This window comes from Schistocerca piceifrons, chromosome 4, assembly GCF_021461385.2.
Source record: "Schistocerca piceifrons isolate TAMUIC-IGC-003096 chromosome 4, iqSchPice1.1, whole genome shotgun sequence".
In the NCBI taxonomy this organism is placed as follows: domain Eukaryota; kingdom Metazoa; phylum Arthropoda; class Insecta; order Orthoptera; family Acrididae; genus Schistocerca; species Schistocerca piceifrons.
In genome coordinates this window covers 706,216,066-706,229,752 of record NC_060141.1, presented here as the reverse complement: position 1 = coordinate 706,229,752, position 13,687 = coordinate 706,216,066, and the positions used below count along the sequence as shown (strand labels likewise).

The 13,687-nt window shown below is 39.9% G+C and overlaps 1 protein-coding gene across 1 annotated transcript in view; it reads left to right on the top strand.

The window, feature by feature from the left end:
- The window catches only part of LOC124795228 (flap endonuclease GEN), a 30,263-nt gene extending 21,047 nt beyond the window's left edge, over positions 1-9,216 (top strand). Inside the window, exons 7-8 of the mRNA XM_047259150.1 lie at positions 7,452-7,809; positions 8,420-9,216. Of these exons, the coding sequence (XP_047115106.1) occupies positions 7,452-7,809; positions 8,420-9,069 (1,008 nt within the window). The 3' untranslated portion in view covers positions 9,070-9,216. The remainder of the gene's footprint in view (positions 1-7,451; positions 7,810-8,419) is intronic.
- The last annotated feature ends 4,471 nt before the right edge of the window (positions 9,217-13,687 follow it).

Sequence of the window (13,687 nt, the reverse complement as noted above, 5' to 3'; positions counted from 1 at the left end):
CTTTCGTGGCCACCTCCCTGTTTTCATTTGGTCTTTCCTGTCTCAGCGGTTTCTTCGGACCCGAGTTGTTGCCACGCTCTCTGATCAATTTGAGCAGGAGAACACTGTTCGTCAGGGCAGTGTTTTAATTGTTACCCTCTTTGCAACAGCCATCAGCAGTGTCATGCCTTTGGTAAGGAGTCCTGTACAGTGCTCCTTATTTGTGGTCGATTTCGCTGTTTTCTGCTCCTCCCCCAGTGTTGCAAGAGCCGCCAGTTGCAACTTAGAGTGCGGTGGTTAGAGGAGTGGGCTACAAAGACGGGTTTGCAGTTTTCTGTGGATCAATGTGTGTGTGTGTGTGTGTGTGTGTGTGTGTGTGTGTGTGTGTGTGTGTTTATTTTGATAGTTCTTGTTGTCTTTTTAATTTGACTGCCTTGAAGATGGGGGACACCATCCTACATTTTAGAGACACAGTGTGGTTTCTGGGCCTGATTTTTGACCCCAGATTGTCATGGTTGTCACACCTGCGGGACTTGGAAGCCCGAACCCTGAAGGAACTGAACTCCTCAAGTGTCTTAGTCACAGATCTTAGAGAGCAGACAGGGTGCATCTCCTCCAGTTTTATCAGACTTCTCTGTGTTCATGGCTGGACTACGGATGCACAGTGTATGGGTCAGCGAGGCCCTCTTATTTGCGGATCATTGATGCTGGCCACCATGAAGGGATTTGGCTGGCCATGGGCACTTATCGGACCAGTCCCATACCCAGCCTCAGTGCTGAGGCGGGGGAACTGCCACTTACGATCCAGTGCCAGCTTCTCATGGTGAGCAAAGCATGTAAGTTCCTCACAGCTCCAACTTCACCCGCACACTATACTGTTGTTCATCCACGTCTGGAGTGCCTCTTTTTCCAACTGTCCACAAGCCACGATGCCATTTGGGATCCACATGCAGTGTGGTCATTTCGAGTGCATGCGTGTATGACAGTTTTCATTCTTATCCACATTGTTTTAATAAATGTTAGGACGCTGATAACTTCGCCGTTGGGCGCCCATAAGATCCCAAAACACACACACACACACAAAGTGAACAGTACATGGTCTGTCTTAGAACGAACTATAGTGTGTCATAGATGTTCCACTCCTCAGCCAGTTTGCTGCAATTGAGAGTGAGGGAAGTCATGTGCATGTGTGAGAGATAATTGGCAACAGTGTTTTCCATGCTGTGCAGATGATAAGAGGTTGGTGGAATATGGGGGAAAGAGACAGAGATGGTGGAATTGTAGTGGACTGACAGTCATTGATGGGTGACATGGCATCTGCCAGTTGGCTGTATTCATTATTTATGATACCTTGATAACCCTCAGTATCCTCCCAGAAATGGCACATAGTCTTGTATATTGTGACCAAGTCATGGTCAAATACGGACCATTTCATTTGTGAGGCTGTGAATTTCTTGGAAAAGAAATGGAGGGGTTGAATGTCACCTGCCATCTCTTGCTGAAGGACTACCTTGATGACTGAATCACTTGCATCCGTAGTGATGGTAACCTGTTCATCTGGTATAGGGTGTGCTAGGTGCTAGGGAAACAGCCTTCATGACACACTCCTTAGAGTGTCTGAATAACGTTTGCATCTCCTTAGTCCAGGCATTTTTCAGTTTCCCATTTGTGTGTGTGTGTGTGTGTGGGTCTGATAACAGACGCACTGGGAAAGCCGTATAATAAGGTATGACAAGTGCCACCACTGACATCCACAATAGGGTTGTAGCCCTGAACATGATGTTGACATTGCACAGCAGTTGTACATGCAAAGTGATTGTGTAGAATGACAGCGATCGCAGCGTGGTAGATGCGGAAGATAAGGCTGGCGTGATATGCGTCTCCCTGAATACTGAATATGCTGTGTCACCGAAACTTATCTGTGTAGGTTTAGAGTGTAAGTACATTAATTTGGTTTTATGCACTTTGTTGTTGAATACAATGCAAACACTGAGCAGTGGCAGGCCCTGATGAAATCAGAGCAGTACAGCCATGTGGAAGTGCGAACGAGCCAGGTTTTATGTTCAGTGGCTATGTTGTTAATAAGCAATAAGGTGCCTCAAGATGAAATTTCATAGTTATCCCAGTGTTCACAGAAGCCCCCAATGTAAGCAGGACAAGGGAACATATCAGTAATGCACTGTACAGCACACTGCATGTCTCAGTCATAGATGTCCCACGCCTCCGCCTGGGAACGATGTTGGGCGATGCTATTTGTAACGGTGTCCCACAGACACATACAAAGCTGCATTGTTGTCTTAATGATGTTAAATGAATCACTCCATGCTGAAAGGGCTTCAGTCCATTATTCCCAGTTTTAATAAAACAAAAGCAAAAACAAACAAAAAAAAAACATTCTGGACACTATTGTATGAGTTCAAAGCTAAAGGAAAAAAATCACTGTTGTTTATTGATTGAGTGCAAAAGTCCTTAGAGAATTTCAATGAATTTGAAGTGTTTTAAATTACAAAAGGAAGTTTTTTTGTGTTGGACTAAAATCCTTTTGGCATGGACCAAAATATTTTTACATTTCACTTTTACATTTTCTTGGGGAAAAGGAAATGATTCATTTATTACTTTGAAGATATGCTTATAGTTTAGGAATGCAAAAGGATTGTGAGTATTAATAAAGTAAAACAATTGGTTTTCGACCAATATTTATTACGAAAATAACTGAGAAGAAAAAAAATTCTATACACCATTTCGAGTTTCTTTAGACTCGTCTTGCTCTTGTGGGTTAACAACTTCACTTGTGGGCCAACATGTAGTTTTGTGGTAGAGTTCTTGATGTTTATTAGGTATAGAAGTGAGTACTCTAGTAATGTTCTTTATTTTTGTTGCTTTTGCTGGAACTTTCCCCATGGAATATGCCCAGTTTGGTGGAAAAGTAGAATTTGAAACAGGCCCAGGATGAGAAAGACAGAATGTCTGTTTCATGATACCATCAAAAAATGGGATGTTCTTAGACATCCACAGAGTTTACTACTGTATGGAAACTGCATCATTGTGTTGATGCCAAAATGTACTTTTTTGGTCTCATGATACAGACTTCAGTACAGATTCTTCTGATATGCAATGTCTTTTATAAATCAGTAGCCACCAGTTCTTGAAATCCAAATCATCTTCTGTTTTCATTTCACATATTTCAGATTTTGCAGATGTGTTTCTTTCTATGATCAGTTCGGTTATTTCATGCGCAGAGTGTAATTGGTTGTATTTGATTGCCCTGTCACAGGGCAGAAAAGAACGTCCTCTGATACGAAAGAATTGCTCATTTTTTAAAGATCAGTCAATGTCTGTTAAAAATTCTTATTCTGCTCTGCACAGTTTTCTGAAAACAAATGTAGCCATTTAATTTCAGCTGGAATGATATGCAGGTAATTATGCAAGAAAGAATACACCTCATTACATCCTTTCGTGGCAAATCCCTTGTGATAAACAATATTCTAACTTTATTTTCCCCAATATCATGAATACAAAACTCATTAGTAGTCAGCTAGGGCAAGCAAAATGTTTTCTAGACTGGGATAACTGGTAACTGAATGTTCTGTATAAAATCTATTGCCAGAGATTATACATGGGGTTGATCTTTCATTAGAGTTTCAACTTCATTTCTCACAGAATTTTTAGCCTTGCTCTTAGGCACTGTCACCACAGTCACTACACAGCTTTTTTGCCACATCATTAATATGGAGATTTCAAATATTAACTTTTAATTCATCGCACAAGCAGCATGCATCACCTGAAGTCACCCAAGTGACAAGTAGTAGTTCTCATTCAAAAACAAAGCAAAAATCTGATAGCTACATTTGACGTTAATATGCTTTTCCTTGAACATTTTATGAATCAACTTTCTATTGAGTCTTGTATGTAAATACTTAATTGTCCTCCCAGAGAAATGGCTTTCTTTTACTGGGTAGCTATTTAATTGTTCTCTGACAAGTTTTCTGATTATGGGTGACAAAGTGTTTACACTGGGAGTTTTCCCTATTTCATCATTGGGGCTCTGATCTTATAATGTAGGAAAAATCAGATAGCTACTTACCTTAAACAGCACACATCAAGTTGCAGACGTGCATGATTAAAAGACACTTATGTAAAGCTTTTGGCCACAGCCTTCTTCACTAAAAGAGAGACACACAAGCAAGTACACTTCACACATACATGACCACCAGCTCCAGCATCACGTGGTATGCAAGCAGCTATCTGGAAGGGGCAGGGAAGGAGAAGGGATAGTAGTGCCTTTTTAGCACCTGCCCAATCCACCCATCCAGCACTTCCTATTCCAGTCATGTCACAGGTTTATCCTACCCCATCAGAGGTCGGTCCACACGTGAAAGCAGCCATGTCATTTACCAGCTATGCTGCAATCATTGCACAGCCTTTTGTATTGGTACGACTACCAGCCAGTTGTCCACGAGAATGAACGGCCACCGCCAAACTGTGACCACCCTGTAGCACAACATGCAGCTGAACACAATGCACACTTGATTTCAGTGGCTGCTTCACTACCCGAGCTTTCTGAATCCTCCTCTCCACCACCAGATTTTCTGAATTGCACAGATGGGAGTTATCCTTACAACACATTCTCAGTTCCTGTAACTATCCTGGCCTCAACATACAATAATATACTGTCCCCACATCCTCCACCCAACATTTTCAACCCCCTCTGTCCTATCGCCTCCTCCCCATTCTCATCTCCCACTCTGTCTGCAGCCCCCTGCCAATGCACCCGCCCATTGTTCCCCGCTCCTCCCCTTTTTTTCCCTACTTCTCTGCCCCACAATCTCCTGATGTTGCACCTGTTGGCAGTCTAGACCCTGTACACTCCACTAGGCAGTGTTCATCTCTCACCCCACCCATACATTACTATCCCTTCCCCTTCCCCGCGCCTCCAAATTGCCGCTTGCATCCTACATGATAGTTGTATTTTGGCCTGAGATGCTGGAGTTGGCAGTCATTACAGTAAGCAGCAGTTTGTCTGTTCCTACAATGCTGATATTTCGACCTGAAGTTTCCATTGCTTGATTGGACTCTGATCTAATATAGACAACTTTCTCAGTTGTTTCACTCTCTTGTCAGTTGTAACTAGAAGAGGCAGAATTGCTTTGTAACATGCCTTCCTTTTGTTGTTGCTCACAACTGCATGGTAAGTAAAAACTTTATCAACTTGCCAAGCTGAATCCTCTTTTCTAGGATGTCATGTATGTTTGTAAGTGACTGGATATAAATATCTTGTTTATACAAAAAGGGGAGGTTTTGAAGGTGTACTGAAATAGCTCCTTATCATCAGCACTAAAGCACTGAAGATATGGATCTCACATCAAACACTGGAACCTCTTGCACCTGTAAACATAAAAGAATCCCCTGTAGAAACATATCCAAGCAGTTAACACTATCATAATAAAGTGTATTGTTTATTACAGACACTAGTAATAGTGTTCAAGAAACTGTTAGTTACATACATTATAGTTAAAAATTTCCTGCAGTCATATCCTATAATTTTAGCTGGTATGTATTGTCCTTTATAGTGAACATGTACTTGGCATTTTAGCTTTGCTGTTTTTGAAATATTCCTCTCCCATGTTAAAGGTTTACTTTCTCTTTTCTTCTCTAATCTACTTTCTTCTTGTCCTGATAAAGTGGAAATATTATCTACCAAAGAAATGTTTAGGCCTACAATACCAGCTGTTTCTTTCCAATAAACAAATTGTACAAGTTAGCCTATATACACTAATGGAAAAAAATTGCAACAAAGGAGGAGTTGGGCAAGGAAAACTTAAGGTGGTAGGCATGTTTCTACATCCAAAAGATGACAGCGTTGAACTTTGGCCCATGTTGGATGAGAGTGGCACACTACAAGGACGCAAATCAGTTTGGCTTTAAATAAGCACTTTAACAGTCTTGAGCATTTGTTACCTTTGAGACTGGATGTAGTGAGTTGGTGTTACTGAAGAATATTTTTAAGACAGTGAGAATGCCATTATCAACAGCTCACTGAGTTTGAACAAGGTCGCTTAGTAGAGCTATGAGAAGCTGGATTTTCCTTCCACAATACTGTAGAAAGACTTGGCAGGGATGTAGCCACTGAACATGATTTCTGGCGGCAGTGGTCATGGGAAGGTACAGTAACAAGAAGACCAGGCTCTGGATGGTCACATGGCACTACAGAGAGGGAAGATTGCCGTGTTCGGCATATGGCTGTGGCACATCGTACTGCTTCTGGAGCAGAATTTGAGCAGTAGTTGGAACCCCATTGACGCCATGAACTGTGCAAATCAATTACTTCAAGGACATCTCTGAGCCAGACACCTGTAGCGGGCATTCCACTGGCCCCAAACCAGCACAGTTTGTGGCTTCAGTGGTGTCAAGCAAGAGCTCATTGGAGGTTGGAGTCGAGGTCTGTTGTGTTTTCTGATGAAAACTAGTTCTGCTTTGTTGCCATTAATAGCTGTGTGCTGGTTAGGAGGAGGCCAGGTGAGCATCTGGCAACCATCCTTTCTGCAGCCTAGACACACTGGATCTGCATCTGGTGCTATGGCCTGGAGTGTGATTTTGTATGAGAGCAGGAGCACTCTTGTGGTTATCACATGCACTCTGACTGAAAATTAATACACGAGTCTGGTGATTCGACCTGTTGTGCTGCCATTCATGAACAGCATTCCAGGATTATATTCAAACAGGATAATGCTCATCCACATGCCACTGTTGTTAACTGAATATGCTCTACAGTGTGTCATCATGTAGCCTTGGCCTGCTCAATCACCAGAACTGCCTCCATTTCTACATGTCATCATCGGATGACAACTGCACCATCATTTACAATGAGCATTAACTTCCCTGTGCTGACTGACCAAGTGCAACAGGCATGGAACTCCATCCTACGAAGTGACATCCAGCAGCTGTACAACACAATGCATGCACAATTGCATGCTTGCATTCAACATTTTGGCACTTACACTGGTTATTAATGTACCAGCATTTTGAATTTGCAATGGCTTATCTCGTGCTTATATTAATCTGTGATCTTGCAATGTTAATCACTTAAATATGTTACCTGGACAAATGTATTCAGAAAATTACATTACTTGTTCCCTGGTGCTTTTTATTCCCCCCCCCCCCCCCCCCCCCCAGTATATTTTGCACATTGAAGTTAACAGCATTTCCCTGTGAAGTGTCCTACTTCCCTTCTTAAATGCAGTTTCTTAGCAAGAAGAACTTTAGTCCTGGATTGAATTCCTTCCTGCATAGAAATCTAAACAAGAAGTTTCAGTTTGTATATTTCTAAGCACTGGACTGAATAATTTTTTGCTCAGAATGACGGAAGTATCCATAAAGATAAGATATCCATCAAAATCTCATTTTGCAAATGTTTTGACTGAAGCCCTTTCTGGCTGGAGCAATTGACATACTTTTGCTTATTTCTTTTCCAGAAGTACACAGGAAAGTTGCTGAAATGGTCAGAATGCTATGCTATTGAAAAATTCATGCCACTGGTAACACGATGGCATCTTGTGCATTTGAGTGAAGGTAAAATTAAGAAAATAGAGGCTACAAAAGGGTTTTTGAAAATCTCTCCAAAAATAATAACAAAGAAAAGGATTGTTAAAGGTATTTGTAGTTATGAGATACTTTGGAATGATGAGGAAGGTTTTATGAATACCATTGAAATGGATGATGGCATTACTATTGACAAATTGTTAACGACTGTGGAACCACAACACCTAGTTCAGACAGCATACCCTGAAGTAGTACAAGAATTCTTGGCTGAAAAAGAAAAATCTAAAAAAGGTACCAAGAACATTTTCAAAAAGTTACATTGTGTTTTTGTATAGAATCTGACGTATTTGATTTCTTAACTTTGTGTGCAGTGGGAAATTTACAGTATTTGTTTCCATCTATTACAGTTTGATAAGTTTTGTGCTCTCCTTGCTGTATTGGCAATGAAAAATGAAAAACTATGATAAGAAGCTATGATTTGCTTAGGGTCGGTTCTTTCCTTTAAAAATAATAATGTCTCAAATTCATTGATCTTGGTTTTCTGCAAGATTAGCAACAATCACTTCCTCAGAGACCTCCATGTATGAAGTTGTGGATGAAAATCCCACAAAAGGAGTAATTACTTAAAATGTGATGATTTCTCTATTATTTAAACTAATACTTCCACTGTTTTTCATTTGATAAGTATTGTTACATATATGGTTTTATGGCCATTCATATAGACACACAAAATCACAGACTATTTTTTATTTATTTATTTATTTTTATTATTTTTTAAGTAATGTGCTGAATTTTAAATGTAGTTTGTTATTAGACACAGTTTCAAACAAAACAAAATTGTAATTAAATGAGAAGTGCATCATAAATAAGATTTTGCTAATATGTTATTCATTATTATCAGGAAAAGAGAAGACCAAAAGAAAACAAAAGCCTTCCGTGAAAACAGTGTCTGTGCCTTGTCTCTGTGAATCTAAGGAGAATGGAGGTTGTCAGCATGTTAATGATAAAGCTTGCCAACGGAAAAATGCTACGAAGAAAACTGTTGTAGAAGGATACCATAATATTGAGAAGTTCTTCAGCCGGTTGTCAATCAGTACTGTTGACAACTTAGAAACAGATATTAATTCTGGAGTGTCTGCTGAACAATACAAAAGAGCATTAACCCCAACCTATCAGAGTACTCCCAAACGGGCAAGTAACAAAACTGATCTTAGAATGAAAGTATTAAAAAAGGGCATTCAATCTCTTGTCAAATCAGAATGTACACAGAAATATAAAAGTAGTGAAGAAAGTGAAAGCAGTTCACTGCTTTGCAACTGTTCCATTCTGTCAGATGAATGTGACATGTGTAAGGTTTCTGGTGATGAAGATATGGATCTCACATCAATAATTGAAGATATTGTAGGCAGAAAATGTAGTCCAGATAACACAGTGGATTTGAAACAAGAAGAATTAGCCAACAATGATAATGAAGATGAATATGTTCCATTGTATGAAAGATTGAAGCTGAAATTACAATGTGACTTAGTGAAACTGTCAGATATTGTATAATGTAGTAAATAATAAAATGTTTAATCACCACAGTTAATATGCACAATGTTGTTAATTTTTAGTTCAGGTGTGCTCTGCTGCATTTGATGTATCCTGTCTTGAAAATATATTAACCTTTATACATTTTTATTTCTTGGGATTTTATATACAAACAACATTTACTTGGAAATGAAGCATTATTTACAATAAATTATATTTATTTAAAATGCTCCACCATTTCTTTGACTGATTGATTTAATGTGAAACACCAAAGAAAAAAACTGAATGTTTACATAGCAGTGTTGTTCCAGTCTTGTATCGTTTTATGGAGAAATAAATTGCTAAATATTATAAACCACTAACCACTGTATCCAATGAGTATATTATACATTCATTAAATCAATGAATTTAACAATGTCAGTATTACAGAAGACAATGGTGGCTGTTTCCTACTGAAATTTACAGTTCTAATGTCATCATCTGATAGTTATACATAATAAAAACCATTATTTTCCTTAGCAGAAAATATATCTGGATTAGCAAATGAACTGGTTGGAACAACAAGCCAATGAGAATCACGAAGAGACTGAATTTTACGTACAGTACCTAAAAAAAATATTTTTTTTTAAAGTTACTTTACTCAGGATATTGAACAATTAGCTCTTGGGTTTGTGTACATTAATTAATAATGTAGCAACTGTTCTATAAAATTTCGGGCATGCAGCCATATAATTCAGCTTCTTCTAATATTTCAGCTGAATACTTTCCAGCCATCTTCAGAGTGAGCTGAGGTGACAAACACTCCAGCACTTGCTCTGACCATGCAGCAGTTCGGTCCTCGGGTTTAAAGGGATGGAGCAAATGCTGAGCATTAGTCACCTCGACTCACTCTGAAGATGGCTGGACAGTATTCAGCTGAAATATTAGAAGAAGAAGCTGAATTTATACAGCTGCATGCCCAACATTTTATGGAACAGTCTTTATGTCACGAAAACATGAAGATGCAAACCTAGCAACTATTTGCATTTGTTCTGCTTATTGTTCGCAGCAGCACTAATTTATACACCGAACCACACAGGACCTCCTTTTTACACTCCAGTCCATGACAAAACTTGCTAGGACATCACTGAAAAACAAAATACTGTTTGTTTTTAAGTAAAAACACAACCTAGGCCTTTCCACATCTGTAATTGTACTCAAACTGAGCTAACTCAGCAGATGCAGCTGCCGTACTATAAATAAAGTCACAAAAATGCGAAATGATTAAGTCCATTATTTATAAACACGTGTCTCAGTAAACTTATAATTGAAAGTTGTGTGTTCACAAATGTTTGAGTACAACTTGAAATATTACAGTAAACAGGAATGTTTGGCATAAATAGATTTTAGAGACAATTAGTGTTGTATATAAAATTTTGAAAAATGCAAAATATAAACAAGTTGTTCAAAATAACATTAAATTTGTTACTAATTACATATTTTCAATTACTAACATTTTCACATGATCTTTTGCAGAAGTTGATTATTTTAGTCAAGTTGGTTATGAAATATACTTCCGGACTATGTTGTTTTACAAGAATTTATAAGACATTAATTTTACATGAAAATAGCTGTATTGTAAAAACCAAAATATTATTATTGTAATTAATAATGAAATTGCACAACATTTAATAAGGCTTTGCTCAACTCAAAACTATAGTTAAGGTACCTTGCAATACTCACGACATGGGCTCGACCACCAAACTAGTAGGATGTATCAAGTGCTTCACTAGTCTATTACATAACACAGCACTGTGAATAGACAAAAGGGCAATGTGCAAAGCCTTCACAGTGGAATCTTAATGAAAGACTCTCACAAAACCCAGAGAAATTGCAGTCATATGTAAACACTGCCAGTGAAACAAGAGTCTGTGTCACTGTCAAAGAAACTCTGCAATCAGGCCCTGAAGCACTCGTGCTGTCAACCGGACACTGCATCATCCTGTACCATATGACGCGATGCGGATGTGCTATGGAGGGGCACAAGATCAGCACACCACTCTCCCTGCCATTGTCAACGTGTAGATCTCGGAGTAACTGATCTCTGTTGAGCAGCACCTCAATAAATATCAAAAAGCTGAATGCATCCCAATCCTATCCTGAGGAAAAATCCTTGGTTAAATCGAAATCAAATCCAGGCCCTCCACATGGCAGCCATCTACACTGATGTCTCGGCTACAGAGGCAGCACACATCTTTCAGCCGTTGAGCAGCACCTCAATAAATATCAAAAAGCTGAATGCATCCCAATCCTATCCTGAGGAAAAATCCTTGGTTAAATCGAAATCAAACCCAGGCCCTCCACATGGCAGCCATCTACACTGATGTCTCGGCTACAGAGGCAGCACACATCTTTCAACTGTTGAGCAGCACCTCAATAAATATCAAAAAGCTGAATGCATCCAATCCTATCCTGGGGAAAAATCCTTGGTTAAATCGAAATCAAATCCAGGCCCTCCACATGGCAGCCATCTACACTGATGTCTCGGCTACAGAGGCAGCACACCATCTTTCAACCGTCTAGTTTCCTAACTTGTTTTATTTGGCTACTAGTTCCGGCGATTTACAATGCCATCTTCAGGCACCTGACTGACTCGCAGGAAGATTCCACCTCAGTTCTGGTCAAATGGGGGCCAGCATTCAACTACTGGTATTAGTAAATTTCTGCTTGCTATAGCGATCGCTTTGACCTTCATCTGCCGACTGTTAGATAAATCAACAACAGTTGGTAGATAATGGTTGAAGTGATCTACTATAGCAAGCAGAAATCTACTAATACCAGTATTTGAATGCTGGCTCCTATATTGACCAGAACCGAGGTGGAATCTTGCTACACGTTGGACAGGGGCCTAAAGATGGCGTAGTAAATCGCCAAAACTGGTAGCCAAATAAAATAAGTTTGGAAACTAGACTGCCAAAAGGTGTTTGATTTTGACATCCTGCATCCAACAGCCGAGTCCTGTAACCATCTCTGAAAAGATGGGTCATACAGAGACAAGAGTTAGTGTCCAGGCACAAACTGATAACACATGTATTGAAATTGAGGGTAGCAAAGCAAAAGCACAGGAACAATTAACCCACCTTTCAATGTTCCATGGCAAAGAAAATCCAGGATTATTGTCCCACATTAATTCTCACACCACTGCAGTGGTGGGTCATTCAGATATTAGTGTCAGCAATGTTGAGAAACAACTGAAATTGCTAAAATTGAATTAAGCCAGAGGGCCAGATAGAATCCCAATCAGATTCTGTTCTGACTAGTAGCTGAAGGAATGCACGAACCACCAGTGTAAAAGTAGTTTGCGGACTTCATACACAAATTACTATCCAGTATCATTCACATCCACCTGTTTTATAATCTTAGAATATACCAGGGAATCTCAGATATTTCTATGTAAAAATCAGCTTAAAACATGATTTTTTTACTAATGAGTTAATGTGTTAAATATTTGACATTAAGCGTTTAAGCGAGGAAAATTGAATATGCTGAGTTGCATACAGGTGCAACAAAAAGTCTGTCAGACGAAGTTTGAGATAGCAGGGTAGGGGTGGGGGACAGTAACGTTCTGCATGTGGGTGGAAGCTTGCAGAGATGAGGTGTGTAGAGGGTAGGACAACTAAGGTTAGACAGAGGGCATGGGGTGGGGGGGGGGGGGCAGCAGAAAAGGAGTAAAAAAACTCTGGGTGCGTTAGTGGAATAAAGACGTGTGTAGTGCTGGAATGGGGACAGGGAAGGGTATAGATAGGCAAAGTGCAAGGACTAATGTATGTTGAGGCCAGGAGGGTTACAGGAACGTCCGATACATTGTAAGGAGAGGTCCCACGGGTTCAATTCAGAAAATCTGAAGTTGGTGGAAAGATCTAGATGACCAGGCTGTGAAGCAGTCATTCAAACAAAGGATGAAGTGATGGGCAGCATTTTTTGAACAGTTTGTCAGTTGCCATTGATGCAGAGGCGGACATATTGTTTGTTATGATGTCCACATAGAATGTAACACAGTGGTTGCTGCTTAGGTTGTAGATCACTGGTTTCACAAGTAGCCTTGCCTTTGATGGGATAGGTTATACTTGTGACCGGACTGGAGTAGGTAGTGGTAGGTAGGTTTTGCATCTAGGCCTGTTATCGAGGTATGAGCCATGAGGCAAGGGATTGAAAACAGGGGTTGAGTAGGAATGGACAAGGATATTGTGAAGGTTCAGTGGGTGGCGGAATACCACTGTAGGTAAAACATTCCCCATTGCAGGGCACAACGAGAGGTAGTTGAAATCCTGGCAAAGAATGTGATTCAGCTGCTCCAGTCCTAGATAGTACTGAGTCATGAGGGGAATGCTCTTCTGCAGCCAGACGTGGGACTTTCAGAGGTGGTGAATGACAGGAGAGATAAGGCACAGAAGATCTGTTTCTTTACAAAGTTGGGAGGGTAATTATGGTCAGTGAAGACCTCAAGAACACTCTTGGTACATTTTAAGAGGAACTGCTCATCACTTCTTCGTATGCAATGGGTGGAGCTGTTGAAGTGGAGATATTGCTGGTGGTTGGTAGGTCTGATGTGGATACAGACATTGATGTAGCCATCTTTGAGGTGATCAACATTGAGAAA